This window comes from Antechinus flavipes, chromosome 1 (genome assembly GCF_016432865.1).
Source record: "Antechinus flavipes isolate AdamAnt ecotype Samford, QLD, Australia chromosome 1, AdamAnt_v2, whole genome shotgun sequence".
Taxonomy (NCBI): domain Eukaryota; kingdom Metazoa; phylum Chordata; class Mammalia; order Dasyuromorphia; family Dasyuridae; genus Antechinus; species Antechinus flavipes.
In genome coordinates this window covers 489,299,745-489,323,757 of record NC_067398.1, presented here as the reverse complement: position 1 = coordinate 489,323,757, position 24,013 = coordinate 489,299,745, and the positions used below count along the sequence as shown (strand labels likewise).

The 24,013-nt window shown below is 36.5% G+C and overlaps 1 protein-coding gene across 1 annotated transcript in view; it reads right to left on the bottom strand.

The window, feature by feature from the left end:
- Window positions 1–23,380, bottom strand: part of CDH2 (cadherin 2) — a 253,206-nt gene extending 229,826 nt beyond the window's left edge. Inside the window, exon 1 of the mRNA XM_051970303.1 lies at window positions 22,773–23,380. Coding sequence (XP_051826263.1) covers window positions 22,773–22,955 — 183 coding nt within the window. The 5' untranslated portion in view covers window positions 22,956–23,380. The remainder of the gene's footprint in view (window positions 1–22,772) is intronic.
- Window positions 23,381–24,013: the final 633 nt, after the last annotated feature.

The following is a 24,013-nucleotide window of genomic DNA, read 5'->3' as shown; positions in this document are numbered from 1 at the left end:
CATAATAAGCCTGAAGGTAGACACAATAAAGGTATCCCTATTTAAAAGATAAAAAAGCCAAGGCTGAAAAAGATTAATTGATTTTTTGCTAATAGTCACCAAGTTAAAAATGACAAAAGTTAAATTTGAAATCAAGTATACTTGATTTCAAGTCCAGGATATAATTTAAATGACAGCACCCAGAGTTGAAAAATAATTTTTTTTTAAGTTTACATATTTCATACTTTGCACTAACTCAGAAAAAGTTTTCCCTGCTTTATTCCATATCTCTGTGGATCCATGTATCCATGTATAGGATTCTGCAAGGTTCAAGATGCTATCTTGGGGTCTTCAAACTATGGCCTGCAGGCCAGATGCAGCAGCTGAGGACAATTATCCCCCTCACTCAGGGCTATGAAGTTTCTTTATTTAAAGGCCCACAAAACAAAGTTTTTGTTTTTACTATAGTCCGGCCCTCCAACAGTCTGAGGAACAGTGAATTGGCCCCCTATTTAAAAAGTTTGAGGACCCCTGTACTGTGGAATTCATCTCTTTCCTTAACATTCTTCATGTTTCCTTTCCTCAAAACCCTGAGCTTCTTGTTCCCCTTTCACATGATTTCAGAAAAACCTGGAAAGACTTTCATGAACTGATACAAAGTAAAGTGAACAGAAGCAAGAGAACATTGTACACAGTAACAGCAGTATAATTCAATGAAGAACTATGAATGATTTACCTATTCCCAGCAAAACAATGATCTAAGACAACCTCAAAGGACTAATAAAGCATACTATCTGCCTCCAGAGAAAGAACCAATTTCATTTGAATACACACTGAAGTAGGCAATTTTCCACTTTCTTTTATTCTTCTTATTCTATTTGAGTCCTTATACAAAATGACTAATATGGAAATGTTTCACATGATTACCCATGCATAACCTATATTTGACTGCTTACTGTCTCAGGAAGGGGGTGGGAGGACAGAAGAGAGGAAGGGATAGAATTTGAAACTCAAAACTTTAAAAACACAAACTAAAGTTTTTAAAAAATGTTTTAACATGAAATTGAGTGAAGATTTATTTGTACATATGTGTGTGCATACATATACATAGAAAGAAAGAACATATCAAACTCAACTAGCAGTAATCAATTTGTTCATAGAAAACTAAGCAGTAATATACATACTCCACATATCATCAGCCAATATTTTCCCAAACCTAAGTTTAATGATCTCATTATTGGGAGTAAGTAAATCAATTATCCCTTTGTTGCTTTAGAAAGGGCTTCTAACTCACTTTCCATAAATTTAAGCATTTATCAGAGAAAGTTTTTAAAGTGACTAATTGATCAGCTGGTAATTGGGGTAATTTCAAGAATTGCCCAAGGCTCTTGTCAGCACACTCCTAATTCTTGGTTTTAATCCAATTTCTCTTCCAGTTACAAGGTCCATATAATCAAATTTGGCAGACTCCCTACTGTCCATAGAGGAAACTTCATTTAGAATGATGGGGGGAATCTCTATTAAGGCAATGGCTAAAGTGCTGCTTCTGTTCTTTTTCTAGTTCTAAAATCCTTCTGATTTTACAACAATACAATGTGTAGTAGTGTGAACAAGTCCAAATGCATTTTTCAGTATTTTATCAAATTTTGATTCTGCTATTCATTTTCAAGCATCTTAAATTAACCCCCTTAAGATGATCCACATGGCAGAAAACAAATCATACTTCAAAGGTCTTAGGATGACATGTTACATAACAAATAACTCCTAGATCCCTAAGTTAACCTCACTGAACAAGTCTTTGTGACCTAAATTTACAGTATATTAATAATAATAACGTATTATTGCTAATAATAACAGCATTTACATAGTCTCCACTGTGTGTCAAGCATTTACTAAGCACTTTAATAATATTATCTCATCACATCAACCCTTCAAGGTAGGTGATATTATTATTTCCATTTTCCAATTGAGGAAATTGAGGGAAACAAAGGTTAATGACTGACTCAGGACCAAAGTACTTTATTCATTGCACCACCTAGCCACATATAATTAAATATATGTCTCCTATTCACTATTCACTTTGGGCTTAGGTACTTCACAGATATGTTTTCTAAGGGCAAAATCTAAGGTTATGAAGATCTTTTGAATGCTATTCTGCAGCAAGAAGTTAATCAATCATGTGCTCAGTCCCTTGAAGAATCTCACTGAATAAGGGGCAATTTACACTTCTTCATACTTACAAACTATTCAGAAAGTACTCTAACTCTACTTAGTTCAATAATGTCTTCAAGAAGAAAAGTGAAAAAACTAAATAGAAAGTGACAACTCAATACTCAATCTCTACTTTGACAAGATTTTGGCCAGTGTCCTCTGGTCTACATATTATGCATCATTAATTATGTGGCTTTATTATGAATGGTAATAAGTATTTTCTTTATTGTATGGAAAGATAATCAATCTCATAAAAGTATGATACTATCTGAAGGCCTGGGGACTTGATGGTTAGGAAAGTTAAACTGATGAAGTCATCAAGTTCCAAGGCCATTCCAATTAGCCTTGCCAATCAGCCAGAAATGATTATACCCTGTTAAACCCATTCACTATCAGTGTAAAAAGTGAGACATAATTATATAATGATCTAGTTTTTTTTCCTATTTTTTTTACACAGCAGTATTCAAATGTGGTATCAAAGAACACCTTGGAGACTTTCTTTCCTGTTCCAGAAGAAACTCTTTCAACTAAATATGTTGCATGGTTTACCAAAAATCATCTCCAAAATGAACCAGAAATATCTGTACATATTCATAAAGATACATAAGAAACTGTAAACATTGTTACATAGCTTTTAGATTTAGGTTCAAATTCCACCTCAGACACTTAGATGTATGACACTGGGCAAATAATTTAACCCCCTGCTCAGGTTCCTTATCTATTAAATAATGAAGTTTGTCCTGATGACCTTGGGGGTCATGTATCTATGATCCTGTTATTATGCAGATATGATACCTTCCTGATTAACTTCCTATCCTTGATAACATCTGTCTTTCATGACCTGGCTCATCAGTCTTTCCTTCTCTTTCCATGAATCTTCAGTCTCTTCCTGGCTACTGGCCCCATGTTCTAATCACAGTTGTAAATCTTATTCAAGTTTTTAAAAATTCCCTTGACCCATTACTTCTTTCCATGGATTCTATCTTGACCTCTTTATTCAAATGATTTTCCTCAAAGAACATTCAAAATCTCCTTATCATCAAATTCAGTAACATTTTTTTAGTCCTAGAACAGTCCTAGTCTTAGTTCATAAAACTATTAACTACTTTCACCTTTATCAATCTAATTCAATATTAAGAATTTACTATATTCAATGTATTCAATGTAACCATGTACTTGCTACAGGAAAATGTATTGAGAAGGGATTAAAAAGCATCAGTTCAAATTTCCTTGAGTAGATTTTTTTTAAGGTGGGCCATACAATTTATCCCCCCAAAGGACTTTTAATGCTAAAGTGGCATAGAAAAATTGTTAATTAATTGTTCAATTAATATTTGGTATAGGTAGCACACAATTTTAGATATGTCAAATTTATGAGACAACAGAGTTGCAAGTTTTATGTGATATAATTATGTATAGTGCATTGGGCCTATGTTGGGCATTGGAAATACAGCCTCAAAATGTTAGAAACTGGTAATCTACTTTTCCCATCTTTATTTTCCACTTGCACTTCTACTTTCACCTTTTCCATCAATTGAAGCTACTGCCCTGGCAGGCACCTGACCAACCAGTTACAGACTTAGCACCTCAAACTCCAATCTTGGAGCCATCATGGGACACACTGTGTACACAAAGAACCAATGAATCCATAAAGTAGGCCCATTGTGAGACTTATTTTTAATATTTCTAAAGGAAGAGGATCCATTGTCTCAGGACCTATCTAGGCTTAATTCTATAATTTTATGACCTTTATTCACATTTTTATTGTGATTCTAACAATACAGCCTTTCTGAGCTACTTCATACTCCAATTCCAGCAGCTTTGTCTCTTTCTTATTCCTCTCCACTCCAATCCCTCATACCAGAGCATCTTTTTTTGTTAACTTGCTCCATACTCCAGTTTTTCTAAGACTGTGCCTCTTGTCTTGTTCTCAATCATAATCCAAGATTAAAGCTCCACCTCAAACTATAGAATGCTCACAAACTTCCAAGACACCAACAACCTTCAGAGACCTGGGTAAATCTACAACCAAAATCAACTGGAATTCAGAGAATCTGTTTGGCTTTCTTTTATATTCCCACTGAAAGGATCAGACAAAAGCAATCCAAAAAGATTTCCTAGTCGCCTTACACAAACTATCCTAGATTTAACTGATCCCAATGCTCCTAGAAAACTATAGTTAAGATTAGAACCTGGGTTCTATTGTCCAAGGTTAGATTAAATGACTTATTGCCCTTCCCTTGCTCCTCTCCTTTCCTCATTAGCCCCCTAAAATCATTTTTTTTTTTTTACAATAAGCTATGTCCTTGAGCTTGGATTTTTGGGAAGAGGGCAGAGGTGATAAAGAAAAGAAAATGAAATGTACCAAATTCAAGGAACTCCTAATATCCAAGCCCTTACAACCAAAGTTCTTTGTAAAGCCTTCAAATATTTATATGCTGCAGTGGCTATTTTTGAAAAGAATGATCCCAGCTTTGAGTGCAGCTCTAAGGTCAATGGAATGGTTTTGAATGCTTCTGCTTGCTACAGGGAAATGTATTGAGAGAGGGAATAAAGCATCAGTTCAAATTTCCATGGGTAGATTTTTTTAAGGTGGGCCATTCAATTTATCCCCCAAAAGCTTTTTAATATTAAAGCATAGAAGAATTGTTAATTAACTATTCAATTAATATTTGCTATAGGTAGCATACAGTTTTAGATATGTCATATTTATGGGACAACAGAGTTGCAGTTTTATGTGATATAATTATGTATAGTACATTGGGGCTTTTGAATAATCTATGTACAAAGTGTTTATTTCCATTTTATTGGGCTCTGAAAATGGTTTTACTACTTTAAAAAATACTATCGAGACTTATCACTGTAATAAGCTTTGCTTTTATGAAATTGTGTTGGTCATAGCTAGGACTTAATGTTAAGATGTTCAATGCTCCCTCCATAGAACATGTGAAAACAGAAAATGCCATCCAAGATTGCTTTATAGGGACTCAACTACAGCACAAAAAGTAGACGTTTATTATTTTAAGTAAAGGCAACACCTTAACCCACAATGTTCCTATAGTGCACAAAAAAGAAGTATAATTGTTTATTTAGAGGGACACTGGTAACTGAAGGACACCAACACATTGAGCTCTACCCTGCAATGGCCCTGATACTCAGATTAGGCTTCTTTACCAGATCCTTTATAGGATCATAAATTTTAGAGTTTGAAGGCAGGCCCTTAAAAAGTCAATAAGTCCAAAAACCTCATTTTATAGATGATTGATATTGTTTTCCTCATTCTTATGGGCTCATAAAATGACTTTTTTTTTAAAAGTCATCAACAATAATATCCTAAAAATATAGTCAGTCTTGTCTAATTGGTGAATAAGTAAGCCCACTGGTGTTATCTCTACCCAATTTATACCTAATCCATGTCCTAGGCTCCAAATTCACCTGGAATAAATTCACTGGAAAGACCCAATGTCTCAGGACTAAGTCTAATTTGACCTAATCTATGCCTATTGTTGTTGCATCACTACTGGGCCATTTCAATTAACTACTTGTCATATCCATATCCTTCTGAATCTTAATCTTGTGTTCTATTTAACCACCCTTGATTCCTCAAATTCTTTTCTGTATAAGATATGTTGCTTATTTCTTCTGGTTCCTTACCTCTCTCCTTGAGGTACCCAGTGCAAGATTGTTTGGGGACATGCCATGAGAGCACTGTTTGAATTTTTTCTATCCAGATCTTCAGAGTATAAAACTTCCTCGGTAAGTAGAGATCCTAAGTGCACGTGGGAATTTCCAGGAATATATTACCAGGGCCCAGTAAATCCCCTTAATCAGGAAGGAGTTGGGGAAGGTGCACAGCTATTGAGGATGCTGATTCACAGTCTATACTGTAGTTATTCCCAGTAGCTTATATAGTTACTGATAGAGAAAAATAAAAATTGCCTGCTATATATACATATACTTCAAAACACATCAGACTTTGAATTTAAAGGAGAATTTTTTTTAAGTTGCTCTTATTAAAAGAAAACTACCCATTCTAAAAAGAAGACATACAATATTAATACAGAATAAATGGAGAAGTAGCCTTAGAGAGAAGGTTATTATGCCAGTTCAGAGGATCCTGTAAGATCCCCTGGAAGAGGTGATGCTGGAGTCGAGTTTTAAAGGGACCCAGAGACTCTGAGGACGAAGAACATTCTAGATATGGCTTACAGACTGTGCAATGTAAAGTCAGAGATAGGAAATGAAGCATCATCCCGACACAAAGTGGGTCACTGTGGCTAAATGATGGCATTTGCATAGCGCAGATCAAATTTATTCCTCACCACTTTGAAGTATAATATAAACACTAATATCCTTATTTCATAAATAATAAACCTGAGAAAAAGAAATTAAATATATTAGTGGACCAAAAGCCAAGCCTTTAGAATGCAGGGCTCTTTATTACTCTATAATGCATGATTCAGACTCTCAAAATAAGATACAGGAACCACCAGTATTCCATCAGGCTTGGATATGGGTGACAAGGTAATCATCAGTACTATTGATAATGACAATTGTCTATGAAATATTTTTTTTAAAACATACACACATCATCACAATTTTTATCTTATCAAAAGTAGTAGACTCATTAATTCAAGTGAACTGCATGTGTAATTGGTGGAAAGTATGGAGTGGAGGAGGCTGCCTGGCAAGCTGGAGGAGGTGAATCTAGCAGACTATGTTCTCTCCCCAGCTCCCTCCAAGTAAACATAGTAAGTCTTACATAAGAAGAGTACAAATAGCACTTTGGGGTCTTGGGTAAAAAGCCAGGTCTACCCACTAGGACAGTTAGCAAAGCAGATAACAAAAGAGGAATCCAGCAACCTCTTTATCAAGTAATCACAGTATCTACAAACCATTATAGAAGAACTGAGGGAGGATGAAAAATAGACGATAAAGTTCAAGTTCTTGAGATGTTTACAACTTAGTTAAAAATTAAAGCAGAAGAAACTAACTTGGGAATACAACCTCTTAAACTAACAGGAGCAAATGTAAATGCATCTAGTGAGAAGCTTTTAAGGGAAAAAAGAGTGATAAATGTGGGGTTTAATTCTGGCACCTCAAGTCAGGGTAAGAAGGTGGATTCTAGGCAGGCCGAATGAATCAAACCTTACAAAATCACAAAGCTAAAGAGGTTTTTAGACAATATTAGTTCATGGGACTCTAGTTTAGTATGGGCCTTTTGAAGGCATCAAGTCCAATTACCTAATTTGACAGATGAACTGGAGGGCAAAGAAGTTTTAACTTGCCCACAGTCCCCCAAATATGAGTAGAAGGAGGGTCAGAATTTGAACACAGATCTTTTGACTACCAATCCATTGATCTTTCTATGATAACTACCTCATTTTACAGGTGAGGAACCCAAAGTTGAGAAAGTCACAAAGCTAATAGATCCATGCTTGAAAAATCATATTTCTGATGTCAGATCAATTTTTTTTTTTTTTTAGCACTATAAGATTCCCATTTAACAACTTTCTCATTTAGACTGACTTGGTCATCCTTCCTCCCTCAGGTACCTTCCTCCTTCTAAGAGTGTCACTTCCTCTCTGAAAGTAAACTCTGAATAAACACTGAAAAAGGGACATAAATTAATGTACGGCTTTCATGTCTTAAAAGAATCCATCATTTCCCATCAATGTCTTACTACCTGCAGCAAATACAGATTTAAAAACTCGCCTCTTAGTAGAATTCTTGTGCTAGGATGAGGTCCAAGGATGTAATATCCCTTTCCAGTTTGAATAGAACAGGACCTACATAGCCTATATTTTGCTGATCTGGTATGCCAGAAAAATGGAAACATTGGATTAAGACTTCACTGAATGACAATAACATATCAGCATTGTTTTTATTTGCAAAAATTGAGGAAGTAAACATGGTGATACAGATATATAGATATACAGATATAGATACACACACACAAATATAAATAAATATACACACATGATACCTGTGCATATATATTTTGTTCTTGGAAAGGGAAACAGGGAAGGGGATTCAGAGGACCAGAAATATAAACTTAATACATAATGTATAGTAACCTACAATCTATGATTCAACTGTGATTATGTAAATTCAGTATTTGTCAGGATCTGAACCCAACCATTCTTGATTCCAAAGGCTAGCCCTTTATTCACTGTATATCATCCTCTCTCAAACATATTTACTATTTTAAAACAATACAAATTCTCAGTATGTTTTTAAAAATTTGTAAGGACTACTCATATCTCTTTTGGAACTTTTATAAAGAGAATTCAAATAAAAACATATTATTGTTGCCGCTGGTATTTCATTTTCAAAGAAGACAAATGATATCACATGGTGAAGTCTTGACTCATTGATGAATTGGATTTAGGTGAGGCTGTTTCCAAATCAACAGACACAGACACACACAAACACACACAGGTGCGCGCACACACACACACAAACACACACAGGCGTGTGCATGTGCTTCCTGAGTCACTAAAATTCAGTGGTAAAAGTCAAAGCAACTGGTGATGGCCCAGAAATCAGTAAAACACGATCAGACATTGAAATAAACATATTTGCTGACCATGGACTATATATAAAGAAATCCATTACTTTAGAGGATGCTAAGATAGTAAGTCCTCTCAGTAGCCTTTATGCAGCTCACATACAATATTGAAGCAGGAAAAAGACAAGAATATAAAAAAACCTCTAATACTAACTAAAAACTAGTGTTTTCTCTCCATATCCAAGCAATTCTATAGCCTTAAGTTAGATAACTTGGGGAAAATACACTGAATTTTTCAGACAAGAATACTTTTGAACAAAATTCTCTAAAGTTTATTGTAGCTGAATAGCCAAAGGGGAAGGTAGGTGGCACAATGGATAGAGGGAGGAAAACTCATCTTCCTAAATTCAAATCAAACCTCAGACGCTTACTAGCTCTATATGCTCAGTTCTCCCATCTGTAAAATAAGTTGAAGAAGGAAGTGGCAAACCACTCCAGATTTCTGCCAAGAACACCCCAAATGGGGTCGTGAAGAATCAAGCACAAACTAAACAACTTAACAACAACAAAAAATCACAAGTCACTTAAAAGAGTTACCAAAGCTTTCAAAAATAGAATTGTCCAGACCACAACCAGGACCACAATTTTGGCTCTTAGAATTTAAAGGAATACCAGAAAGAAAAGAAGTGGAAATAAGGTCAGTCTCCATGAAATGGACAACTATCTATTTGAACCAGTATTTACAGATAATCCACAAATACTTCTGTTGTTACCGAGCTTTATACACCTTTAGAGAATCAATAAGTTCAGTCTATGTCAGAACATGTGATAGCTTGACGTTTATTTTAAAATAACATAGCAAGTAAATTTCTCTTATTACATTGTCCAAAAATATCTTTTTGGATACTTTTTTTAAAAGCTACTATTTGGATATGGTTATCAAACAAAACATGTAAGAAAAAACTGTAAATCTGATATTACATAATAAAATCTGCTTTGGGTATTCCAGACTCCTTAATAATTTTTTTTTAAATAGCATTTTATTTTTCCAAATATATGTAAAGAAAGTTTTCAATATTCATGTTTAGGAAACTTTGTGTTCCAAATTTTGCAACCTCCCCTAAGACAGCAAACAATCTGATATACATCAAGCAGGTACAAGCCTTTTAAGATTTTCCCTTTTTTCTTTTCCTTTTAAAATATTTCCATATTTGTTATGTTATACAAGAAAAATCAGAACTGGAAAAAAAAACATGAGAAAGAAAACTGCTTAAAAATATGAGAAAGAAAACTGCTTAAAAACATGAGAAAAAATGCTTAATACTTTTAAAAAAAAAAAAAAAAGTACAACACATGTGATAGATCTGTAACATGATACTATCTAAGTGAAATACAGAGTTGAGATTTTTATTTAAAACATTATATAATTATGTCCAAAAGCTAAATACCATAAGGGACATAGGAAAAATGCCTTTTAAAGTATCCTTGAAACAAATAAATCCTGGGTGGTCAATTATGTTCAGAATCAGGATTTTAAAAGTCTGTATTATTATGCATGGAATCCTTGAGTTACATGCTATATCTACTAAACAACCATTATAAACTGAAACAATTCCCAAGGAAACAAAGATCCTAGGACATGAATAGAGAGACTTCTTTATCCCTTCCCAAGAAACCCCTCAGATTTTCTTTAAAAAGAAACAAAGGGCTATACTCTGTTCCCAGATACCAAGTGCTGAAAAATCCTTGTACAAAAGCCTAAACGGTTGATGGCATTGTAATCTAAAACAATGACTAACTCCTTAATGTCCTTTGCATTTTTTTAAATGCACTATTTAGAGCCTTATTTAATGGGAAGTAGGTCACTACTAAGATCTATTTGAGTATTAAGTAACACTGAAAAGATTACAATCTATTATTTCCCAAACTGTAAGTCTCAAGACTTGAGGCCAAAAGGGCATTTATGTTTCTATCCTATCCCACATTTTTATCTCTTCTTAAAGGTCTAAGAGGAAACAATACACTGATTTTGTTCTTGACAGAAAAGCATTTCCATTGCTACTAGAAATAGACAATTATCTGTTTAAGAAAACTGCACTAAAAAGAAAAATGTTTATAAAGCTCTGACCCTATAAACATTCAGGACCCTGGGTTGTAAAGAATGTCCCCCTGTGATCAACTACCTAAGACTTCCTCTCTAACCTTCCCCATTCACCTTCTAGGCCAAAAATCTTCTGTATTTTTCAACTATTAAACATTTCAGCCCAATTCTATTTTGAGGCAAATAAACTAGCCCAAAGAAAGTAAGCCCTGGAATGCAGGATCAGAAGAATTAGAAATAGGAAACAAAAAGTGAGAATGGACTATGATCTGAGGTAGATACCAGAAGAACATCAAAAGATTACTATTTTGGCCCAGAGCACACTAATCCTATTTACTTTACCAGAAAGTATGAACTTTGTGCTGCATACATCAGTAGTCTCTAGATAATGGAGAAATAATTTTTGAAGTAGAGGGACCACACTATAAAAAACAGAAACAAAAGAAACGTGCCCAGAGTGAGGTGAAATCCTGAATAAGTTAAATTCTTTTTCAAGGTAACACAATTAATGATTTTTAATCATCTGCTTCAAAGCCTGTCTCATATGTCCCCCAACCAAGGAGAGACCTTTTGTTAAGAATCACAACCATATCAAGGGTATCCACCCACTAAGTGAGGATCAAATTACAAATAGTTCTAGACTTACTCAGAGGCAAATAAAACAGCTTATGTACCTTCTCTACCCCAAACACTACAAACTTAGAATTGTATAATGCTTTTATGATTTGCAAAATACTTATTTCATACAACACACACACATACTTTCCTCCCATTTCTAAAATCCACCCCATTACAGAATATATGTGTATACATGTTTGTTGTTTAACATGTAGAGATTTAAACAGCGAAATATAAGTTTAAAAGAGAGATGACCAATCAATTCAGGGAGAAAAATGAATTAAAATCATTCAAACATGAAAAGTACCATCAACACGTTTCAAAATTTAGGACAGTCCTCTCATTCATTTTTTCTTCCCAATTAGGCACAGAAAAATATATATCTATCTGCTTCAGAGAAACATATGGAGCATGAATATTTGCTTTTAAAAGGTGATTTTATATTTTAAGAGTTATTAGAAGTTATTCTATTTTATTTGAATCATCAACATATCATTACATTTTCCTCAAACTTGTTGGATCACTACAGTTAACTCTGCAAAATACTCCAGATAAAAGAAAAAGCTTTCCATGAGTGAATTCAAGGTGCCAGCTTTCACTCAAAATCTACATGATGCCTATCAACATTTCAACTAAGTAGAAAACATAGGGCAGTCTCTTCATAACAGCAAAACAAAACCAAGCAAAAATTCCATAGTTGCAGAGATTCTAAGGTCAACTATATAAAAAGTTTATCAACAAGGATACAAATTTAAACTTTCTATCAAAACAAGTACTGTAACCTTTATCCTTGATTAGGACAGCTAGGTGTATAATGGAGAGTGTGGGGTCTGGAGTCAGGAAGACCCTATTTCAAATCTGGCCTCAGACACTTACCAGTGTGACTCTAGGCAAGATATTTAATGTGATATGGAAATGGCAAAACACTCCAGTATGTTTGCCAAGAAAATCCGAACCAAATGGGATCATGAAGAGTCAGACAAAACTGAATGATTATAAATAGTCTCTTCTGGATTTCTCAGTTATTTAACACTATTTTCCTAAAAATGAAAAAGAAAGTGTCACAAGAAAAATAAAAGGAAAAAGAGAAGAAGAAATGGCAGTTAATATGTTTATCTTTGCTGGGTATTCTCCTCTGGCAATAAATGTTCTCATAAGGTGCATGGAATAATTGTGTACTGAAAGTCAAACAATTCTTAAAATGCTCTAAATAGCAAGAGAAGGTAATTAAAATATAATGGGCTGAGTAGTCTTCACAAATACATCCCAAGATCATTAATATGTAAGAGGCCTGCACTAAAGTCCTAAAGAAATAATTTGTATATTTGTATAAATGTACAATGTGTCTTCAGGAAGAAAACAATTAGTTCACTTTTCCACTCTCTTTTTGCAATTACTACAATAATGATCAAAGACCCCAATATTTCTTGAGATATGTGTATGTACACACACACACACACACACACACACACACACACACACACACACATCCCTGTCATTTCTTTCTTCAAAAACTCAGGGAAAGACAAAACTTCATTAATCAAACATTTAGAAATACCTAATATATGCAAACTAGCAGTACTGATATTTCTTCGTTACTTTATTATTGACAAATTTATGAAAATCGTAGAAATGAGCTGTTTGAGGAAAAGCACAAACACAAGCAACATATTCAATTTTGTATTCTATCTACTCAACATTCCCAAAATATTACTGAGTAGTTTTCCTCCTCCAATGTCTAGTTTTATTGTATTAGAGAATTAGAGATGAACAAATTTTAATAAGAAAAATTTAAAAACCTATAAAATTTCATTTAGTCAATAAACATTGTGTCTACTATTTGTCAGGTACTGTGCTAAGTGTTTTTTAAAGATATTATAGTCTATGAAGAGAAGCATAGAGGGTAAGAACAGGTTTATGACACATAACCAATGATTTATCAAGTGTCAAAAGATTCCAAAGAGCTGTATAGTCTGGGAGACAAATTTCATCACAGAGAGAATAAGGAGTAACAAATGGATGGAAGGTGTGTGTACTTTACTAATACCACTAATATCTGTGAAAAATCAACGAGTCTTAAGAAAGGAGGTCAGCCTCTTGGGATGACCACATATAGCAAATATATGAGAGGGCATGGATAAAAAGCGCAAGATCAGAAGGTAGTAATAGGCTAGGGTCCATATGGTTGGAAAAAGTGAGTCATTTAAGGATCAAAGCAAATCATACCACACTGTATTTATAAGTAACACTTCTTTCTACTTTGCTCAAAAGGACCTGGAAGATATAGTAAAATTCATCGTTACTTCTTAATGTTGGAGGTGGATAAGAAAGACCATGACAGATAACTCATCTGACTCAATGTAACAGTGGACACTTTGTTGGTATGGTATCAAAAAGACAATATATGCAAAACATTTCACAAGCTTTTAATTAGGATACAAATGTTAGCTTTTCTTAACAGTCAATTGTAGAACTCACAACTTTTTTTGGATTTCCATATGCATAGTCAAGCTATTAGGCTCCAAATTCTTGAAACCATCTACCTTAGCCCATACTCCTGCTATAATACAACAAAATTATAGGGTGAATAGAGAAATAAAGTTATAAACCATATTAATGAACATAAATACGTAATCAATACAGTATTTTTTCTCTGTTAGCAGAAGCTCATCCTCTAATATGGAATATACTCTTTTGTAATGTCATTGCTGAACATTCACAAGTTTTCCTCAATAATAATAATTCCGGATCCATCCATCACTATGTAGTCATGAATTCATCCCAGCCCACTTCCATAGTTCATCCTGTTCTGCCATCTGGAGTGATTCTGGTTCATATTACCAATAGCTTTCATGATGGAATAGTTTTCTGTCAGTTATCATAGGATTAAAAGTCCAGAGATGAAAAGGACTTTAGAGGTTCTCAAATATAAATAAAGAAACTGAGACCCAGACTAAAGTGATTAGCTCAGGGTCATACAGCTATTAGTGTGAGATTTTTTTTAATTATTTAAAATGTTTTAAAAAAATTTTTATGTGGAATAAACAAGTACTGCTATAATAAAAATATGATTGCATATGAAACTGCAAATCCATTGTTATTCCTTTCAAATATATAATCAAACTATAGCAGAACTTTTTCCTTTTTTTCTCCTACCATTAGGCACAAACAGCTACATACATAGAAACATACATAAACATGTGATAAAATTATCCTATTCATATTTCTATCTATATTCTTTCTCCAGATGCAGATAGCATATTTATAAGTCATTTATAATTAATTATGGATATTTATAATACTCAAAATCACTTATTTGCTCAAAGTAATTCTTAAAACAGTATTGTTTTGATTTCTTAATTGGAAAACCACTTATCCATATCCTTTGACCATTTATCAATTAGGGAAGGACTTGTATTCTTTTGGGGATTAGAAACATAGTCCTCCTGACTCTAAATTCAGTGCCCCCTATGAAATTCCAGGTTGTCTCATCATCTCTCCCAATTTTCTTTCTTCCTCAAAAGAAGTATTCTGATTTTCTTAATTCAGCTTTATTCTGAGGATCACTGCAGCTGCCATTCTTTGGAACTTTTCAGAGCTTTTATATTCTTCAATCTAACACTTATTGTCTTTGAAAAAGAGACTGATAGCTTCATGATCCCTTTCCTTGGTTGCTTTTGTTTTCAACAAGGATTATTATTTACAGGATAACAAAGGAATAGCTAAAAGATTTGTCTCCTGAGTATTTTGTTTTCTCCAACACTGGTGTTCTGATACTTCTGATCATGCACTAAGTATGGTTAATAAGGTTTTTCTAACAAATTGGAAATGATTTGAATAGAAGTTCAAGAATTAGCCTAGCTAAATCTAGAAAAGTTTTTCATTGGAAACAAACTTTTTCAGTCACACTTACTTACTTAATGAAAAGACCTGAGCAAAAGCAGTTAGAAGCCTCAGAGGATAGAGCACTGAGCTTGGAGTCAGAGACTCAAGTTCAAATCTGCCATCAGTCACTTATTAGCTGTGACTCTGTGCAAGTTTGCCTCAGTTTCTTCAGCTGTCAAATAGAAATATTAATAGTATTTATATCCCAGGATTGTTGTGGGAACTCAAATGAGATATTTGTAAAGTACTTAAAACTCAGTAGCCTATTGAAGTTGCTTGAAATATGCTTATTTTCTTCCTTCTCTTCAGCTGTACAACTTCATTGGTGGCAGGTATTAACCATCTCAATTAAATGATACATTTTTAAAGTAATGACATAATAAATTATATTTTTTAATATATGTTATTAAATACGAATACTCTCTCAAAAAATTCACCTTCCTTTCAAGAACATTTTTTTAAAAGCTGGCTTAAAAAAATCTTGACAAACATACATCTTAAACTTTCCAATCCAATTTAATCCTATCTGATTATCATTTATTTATTTACTCCATACAAGGAAGTGTGATAGGCAGTAAGCATAAAAATAAAATAAATGGTCTTTGCCCTCAAGAGCTTATTTCTACTAGTGGGATACAACATATGAAAATAAAGATAGACATGGTGATCTAAAGAGAAACTAATGGAGAATTTAATGGAATCAGGAAATGTTTCACTGAGGAGGGTGTGGCCTTTAAGTAAAGCCTTAAAGGAAGTTAGGAATTCTAAGAGGGTATAGCCATGTAAATTATGAGAGTAGGAGATGAAATGTCATATTCAAAGGACAGCAAGTAACTTCTGTCAATAAAGTCCAGAATTATCACTCTATTACTTTACTATTTTTAAAAATATTTTTTGATTTAAAGATTCAATCATTGTAAGTTCAAAAGTAAAGTTGTATTCTTTCCAAAATAAACAATAAAAACAGGCATCATCCTAAGTAGTTACGATTGAAATTTCTTTTTATGAACTAGATAATCTTAGGGCTGAAAAAAATTTCCTTCAATATTTTCAAGTCCAAACATCTCATTTTATAAATGAGGATACTAAAACTGAGAAAATAAAAGTGATTTATCCAGTCATAATTATTGGCATAGACAGGACTAGAACACAGACCTCTAAACTCCTCTGCTGATAGGAAATCTTTCCACCACATAATACTGACTACAAAACCTGAGTAATTTAATCTCCCCAAAATCTCTTATGTTCCAGATACAATAAAAAGCATTAGTTGAGCCTTCATTATGTGCCCTCCCTCCCCCATTATGGTATGCCATGGAAGATAAATAAATAGTAAAAAACAAAACAAAATCCCGAAGTCACCATATAAAAAAAAAAAGTTAAAAAGTTAAATTCAACAAACACTTATTAGCACTATAACATGAAAAGAACTAGGGAAGTCAACAGAATTATGACAAAAACAAAAATGTTCCTGCCCTCAAGGAGTTTACAATCTATTAGAAATCTATATCAGGAATATGGTAAATTAAGGAGAGAAAGAGCTGAAATAATTAGAGGTGTGACAAAGACCATCATGGGGGAGATGCGACCATGTCCCAGTCTTGAAAGGAAAACAAATACAAAGACCCCAAGAGGTTAAAATGAGGACAGAGTATATTCCAGATATGAGCAAACAGATAATGCAATTATAGGGAAGCAAGGGATCTGAATCCTGATTTCAGAGAACTATTAGTTCATTGCCTGGAAAGGTAATTAAGAAACAACCCAAGAAAGGCCACAAACTGCAGTTTGAGGAGTTATACTTTATCCTTGAGCAATTGAGTTCTTGAGTATGGGAGTCACTTATTCAGAGATTTGCCTTATGAAAATTATTTTGGGATCTGATTAGAGAAGAAAGCCTGGAATTAGGGAGAACAATTAGAAGGTAGTCCAGGCAAAAGATAATAAGGCCTAAAGTAGGTAGCACAGGGAGTGAAGCGGGTATAAATGGAAAAGATGTTAGAACTATATGGAATTAATAATGCTTGGCAACTAATTGGATAATGTGGTAGGGAAATGACAGATAGATAAGGAAGATAGTGATACCCTTAACAGAAAGAGGGAAATTTGGAAGTTTTTCTAACATGGGGCCTGCCTTGCAAAGAGTAGACAATAAGAGCACCTGTTTATATTACCTAACTTGAATTGGGTATGTAACAAAAATATATAAAACAAATTTGTCACATTTTCCTGGCATTTGTGATTTTAGAAAATAAATGATGGCATAAGATTACTAGTTGTTTCTTTTATCTTGCTTGTTTCCTAATGATTCTTAAACCAATACAAGATTCCTAGAAGAGGCTACAGGGTTATTATAATTATAGTGGACATGAAATGTTTATTCAACTGATAAAAATAAAATTTTAGATCCCTCCTCTTTCTAAAATAGTGGATAAAAGTCATAAGCAAGAGATCTTAATCATATTTGACTATTCACATTTGAGTCAAAATTATACAAACACAAATATCATTAATTTAGCTTATCAAAAGTTCATAATGTGTTTGTGTATATGTAGATATATATGTTCACATACATGATATATTGCACATCTTAATTAATAAGTAATTTCTGAAAATCAAACTAAATTTAATTTGAGAAAATCCTCTTGAAAACAGGAAGAAAATTGAGTCAATTTAGATCAAAAAAGATTTTAAAGCAAGCTTAACTTTGCTTTAAGTCTTGATATTACCTCAATAAAAATCCTGAAGTTTAATGAGGCACAACAAATTTAAAAATCTGAATGAAAAAAATGAATAAATTTAAGGGCAGGTCAGATGTAATGAACTATCATCTGAAATATATTTTAAAAGATGTTCAAGCTATATGCTTCTAAAATAATAATAACAGTTTTAAACAGTTTAAAAAGAGAATTTTCCACTTTAATTCCAGTTAAAAACTTCCTTAGAGGAAAAAAAAAGTGGGTTTCAAAAAAGTGAAAAAAATATCATACATCAAGAACTTCTAGTCTTGTAATTAATTTAATTTTCATTTTAAAACAATTTACTCTTTCAAAAAGTTATCTCCAAACATTCAAGGTAATTCTATTGTTTTGTTTTTTAAATTATCCCATCCTATTCAGACTTCACATATGTAATGATCATATGTGCTACAGAAATGAATGGGCTATATTCATGACTATATTCATGACTATAAAGAGGAGAAAAGCATTTATGCTTATTTATAGATTTATTTTTCCTTCCCTCCATATGTATGTATATTATACAAATCAATGAAAAGTAAGGACCAAGGATATATTTTATATTCAAGGTTTACCAAGCTTATTGTAGTCTAGATTTGCTCATTCTGACTCATTCTCCTCCTTCTGGACTGTTTTATGGAACTGACATAACTACAAAATAGGCTGATAAAAAGGAAAAATATTATTTTTCTAACTTAAGAAAACATCCTTAGAATATACACTTTAGGTCTCCAAATACATCATATAAGACAGAACATAAGGATAAAGTGAAAAACAAAGGAACAATAGAAAGGAGTTTCAGTTAACATCTCAGCATAATTTACTGCCTCCTAACCCCCCAAAGCAAGTACACTTAAATTAAAACACTGAGCAATTAAAACAGAACTAGAAAACAAAAAGAGGTTCCTAACTTAAATGCAGAGTTATTCATGTGGATTGTAGGGGATGGAGGAGTGAGATGGGGAAGTGGGATTAATCACAAACTTGTTTAGAATTCAAAAGTCCCAAGTTTAAATGAAAATAAAAGCCATATATTTGAAATGAAGCTGGTTAATTCTTCCTTTAAGCTGTAAAAACTCAAGTTTATAGCTATGTATAACCCTAAGTCAAGCAAAAGTCAGTGTCCTGGGGGCAGTGACACATATTTTTAAAAGGATAAATTGAAATCAAATATCACAAAATACAAAAACTTACACTTCAATTAAAAGCAATCCATACAAAATACTGAAAGAATGATTAAGGATCTGAAATGCTTAGGAAAAAAGTTTAAAAAATAAAAGACAATTGTTTAATTAACTGGTAAACACATTTTTTTTTTTTAAATGGCTACTATTCCTTCATTCCAAAGTAATATAGAAGCTGTATTCAATATTTAGTTAAAATTAACATATAGGTATTTTTATTTTCTTTGAAGTGCACCCTCAGGCCTGCCCCAATAAAATAATTTTAGCAGCAGTTGCCTGATTTATGAAGGTAAGGCCATTCTTACCTTCCAGAGTGTGCTGTTGTTTCTGTGTATAAAAAAGAACATTAGCACAAAGCCATTTCTAATCTCAGATGTATAATACACATGGTACACCTGATCCTAAAACTTCTGTTGCATAAACTAAGCATATTGCCATTTCTAATGACCTTTCAAATAACTCAATGTTAACTGTCTGACTGAAACTACTCATGAGTTACAAAATTGTCAAGTTGCAGTAAAAGGTTATGTGTGGTTTTACATGACAGATCACAAATGACAACTTAAGACAAGAAACTTAAAACTTGGAGCAACAGAATATACTTTGGAAAAAAGTTCTGGTGAATCCTTTGCTTATTAGATGCAGTGCTTACTATATATAGTATTTTAAAAATAAGTTGAAGTCAGAGGGAAATGAAATAGAGACGTTAAAACTGGCTTGACAACAGACTTATAAAGCTAATCAATTTTGAAGTTTACTAACAACAAAACTCACTTCAAGAAAGATATCCTAGGGTTTGTTTGTTTGTTTTTTTTTTTTTTTTTTCCTTAAAGAGGAAATTAGACTTCCCCAGCCATAATATACTTAGTAATTGTCCAGACTGTGAAATATCAACAAACAAGTGGCAGGAACAAGTTTCCTGTCCTAACTTCACACTTAACTTTAAATTAAAACTGATTTAAAATAAAAAGCAAATTGGAAATACGTGCTTTCTTCAGGAATTCATGCTGGGAAAATTTATTAAATGATCTATATTTTGACTAGAGTGATGTCTAAGATATAGAAAGTTTTAAAAATTTCTAAAGCTTCGTTAAACACACACACACACACACACACACACACACACACACACAAAACACTAGTACCAATAATGTGAAACAAGGTTTTTAGGAAAGTTAGTTTCGTCTCTCCAATGACAAACCTAGCTTTTTTTTTTTTTTTTCCTTCTCCAAGAAGAAATCCCTGGGCAAATTCCATTTTTAAAGGGTGAAATAATTAAGTTTTAGAAGAAGAGTAAAGTGCTAAAGCTTTTATGTTATAAGGAGCCTCTAAATAGCCTAATGACAGGGACAAATGGTCTGTGTCGCGTCCCCCCTTCCCTACTCCACCAGATGAAAAGAAATCCCACCCTGAATTTACAGAGAACAAAAATTTGGAACTGATGTGTTTTGACCTAATCTAATAAAAACTACCCCTTTATCCCTCACCCAGAATTAGGGAACCTGGGGAGGTGGGAAGATACCAGTAGGCTGGGAAAAGGAGTACCGGAGGGAAAGAACAAAAGGAGAGACCAAAGAGAAAGAAAAGGGAAGGAGGGGTCTTATCAAGAACTAGAAGCATGTGAAATGCACCAAGTGAAACGGGTTAGAGGACTAGAGAAAGAAAAGAGGCAGGCGGTGGTACTGAGTGACCCCGGGCTAGCCTGCACCATGGACAGAGACTCCGCAAAAGACTAGCCCAACCCACACCCCTCTAGAGGGCGGCTGCAGCTACAATCAGCAACACCCCTGCCCCGGAGAAATAAAGAAGGGGCGGGAGAATGCCCTGACTACTCAGTACTCCCCTCCACACACAGAGCAAGCCGAGTAGTCCCGGAGGAACCAGCTCTTCTCTGCACTTTGGGGCAGGAAATGCCCCCAACCCTAATAAGACCATTAAGAGGTGATGAGCTGCACCATCTGTCCTAGCACAGCAAACCCCCAGCGTGGTTTCTCACCCTCAACACACCTAGGGGGATCCCACCCAGTTCCGATTTTCCCTTTGTGCAACAGAAGCCCCTTTTCCATTCATTTCCCCAGGAGAAGCCTCTTCCCTACATTCAGGACAAGCACATCCAGCCTCTTAACCCGAGTTCGGGATATCTCTTCTAGGGCCCAGAGGTGGTTGGGAGGTGGGAGACTAAGGCTTTTTTCTTTCCCAGCCTCCCAACTAGGCTGCCAGAGGACCCAGCGCCAAAGAGTCGGAGCTCCGGCCCCAGGGGAGGCGGCAGAAGCACGCTATCTATTCCCTGGATGGGATTAGAGGGGCCGTGGGGAGGGATGGGCTGAACAGCTCGGTCTTACGGGACAAGGCAATCCCACCTCCACCAGAAGAGAGAGAAGCACCAGGAAAGGGGGGGGGGGGAGGTGGTCCGAGGACCGGCGAGAAGTTTAAGAAGCTCAAACCACAAAGCAAGAAAGGGGCCAGAGAAAAGAGCAGGTGTTTACTGATTAAGAGAATACCCTAAAGAAAGCGGGTTGTTTTCTGGGTCTCTCGGACCGAGTGTAGAGGAACGTGACGAAGATTTGGAGGGAGTCCTAAAATGAATAGGATGTAGAGAGAGAAAATCGAGGGCACATGTCAAAGGACAGGTCATCGCAGACTTCCCCAAGCAAAGCTGTGTGGGAAGAGGGCGATGGGAACAAATGTAAGAGAGGTGAGACGAGAAACTACGAACCCGTGACGGGACTATTCCTTCCCACACAGGGCAAGGATTTCTAGTATGAAGGTGGACACGGGTGCGAGGTTTTTTTGTTTGTTTGTTTTGTTTGTTTTGTTTTGTTTTCCTAGGGAGAGGTAGACGAGAAATTGCCCAAGTAAGTGGAAAGAGTACAGGAGATAACTCTGCGGGAATAAATCAAGCTGAAGGAGGGTGGAGGCTGCTCTTGGGCACAGGGATGGTTGTGGGTCAGAGTAGAGGCAAGTGCAGCTTTGCTTCTGCATCCCAGACAGAGAGAGAGCAAAGATTTGGAGGGGGGAGGTTAGAAGGGAAGCTGGGGAATCCCTATCACAAACTACCCACCTTATTTTCAGAGAACAAGACAAAACATATAAATGGAGCAAAGTAAAAGAGGGCTAGAAAGCGGAAAATAGGGAATGCATGGAAATTCCCCAACTACCCCCTGGAGCTTTTTTTCTAAAGATCCCCTAGTCCCCAGAGGGGCGCCCGGGTGACCCGCTTCAATCCTCTCCCCATCCCCCTAGGGCACTGCCAGAACAGCGGCTACAAACAACCTGCTTTGCCCACAACCCCCTGCCCCTACCCCAGCTCCTCCTCCTCCTCCTCCTTTCCCCGGCCCGCACTCACAGCTTCTTCGCTACAGGCAGCGGTGCAGCAACCCCGTCCCTCCCACCCCTTCCCGGGTGCATCGCCCTGCACCGGAGCAGCAGTGCGGGGGAACAAAGGGACCCAGAGCCTCCACCCGCCCACACCCCACCCTCCTTCCGTCCCCATCCCCTAGTCCGTCCCCGGGCCAGCCGGCCTGTCCGCCCCAGGCGCCCTTTACCTGGTGCAGGGCCGCCAGCAGCGCTAGCAGCGGCAGCAGGGTCCACGGCGCTCTCCCTATCCGGCACATGGAGGCGAAGAGGGGCCGAGGAGGAGCCGGAGGCGGCGGTGGCAGGAGCAGCGGCGGCGGCAGCAGCAGCAGCAGCAGCGAGAGAGACGACTCCAGGCAGTTTTCCACACACATACACACAGACTCACACACACGCAACCCTCCCCCCTTTTCCCTTCCCCACCCCCACCCCCCTTTCTCTTTCTCAACCTCTCCTCCCCGCCAATGGAGAGAGAGCGATGATGACAAATAGCGGAGCGAAGAGTCCGCGGGACTCGCACCAGGAGTAATAAAACAGACCGAGAGATCAAGGGGATGGATGCAGAGAGGAGGGTCTGCGTGTGTCCGTGTGTCTATGTGTGTATATATATAGGCAGCGGCAGGAGCAGGAGCAGAACAGCGGGGCCGGTTCCTCTCCCGCTCAGGCGGCCGCAGGGATGCGAAGCGGCGGCGGTGGCGGCAGTGACGGTCCCCCTCCGGCCCGCTCTCCAGCGAGCTTCCCCTCCCTTCTTTTGCTTCTTTAGGATGCGGAGAAAGCAGCCGGGCGGACGGCGTTCCCAGGCTGCTCCGTCACGCTAGATTTCTTTTTTTCCTCTATGGGTACCCTCTCTTCACTGTTCCCCCGTGCAGTTAAAAATGGAGAGGGAGAGCCCAGCCAAGCCAAGCCGGGAGGGATTTTAGGGCCCGGGGGCGATGGGGCTGCGAGTACAAAGGGCAGTAAGTAGTAGTAGGACCAAGGACTGGTGCGCCGCGGTCCTCCTCCGCGCAGTCGGATGTCAACTCTTCTTTTCTTGGGTGCGGGGCGACTTATTTGGTTTCTCCCTTTTCTTTTTTCCCCTTCCCCTGCGAGTTGCAAGGAATTTTCTCTCTCTCTCTTCTCAGAGCGACCCTGGGAGAGGAGCGGGGAGGGGGGGGGAACAATCCTGCCACCGCTGCTAGCGCTGCTGGTGCTGGTGCTGCATACTCGCCCCTAAGACTGCCTACCCTTCTCCTTCACTTTCTCTATTGCTCACTCTCACGCTCTCGCTCCCTCCTCCTGCTCCTCCTCCTCCCAGCTTCTAGATCCTCCTCCTCCTCCTCCCCCGACCCTCCCCCGCACCCCTCCCCCTACCACACACAACCACGCACACCCTGCGAACTCCGCTTCAAGAAGGATCACAATACCAAGCCCCACTGCCTGCGTCTTCCCCTTA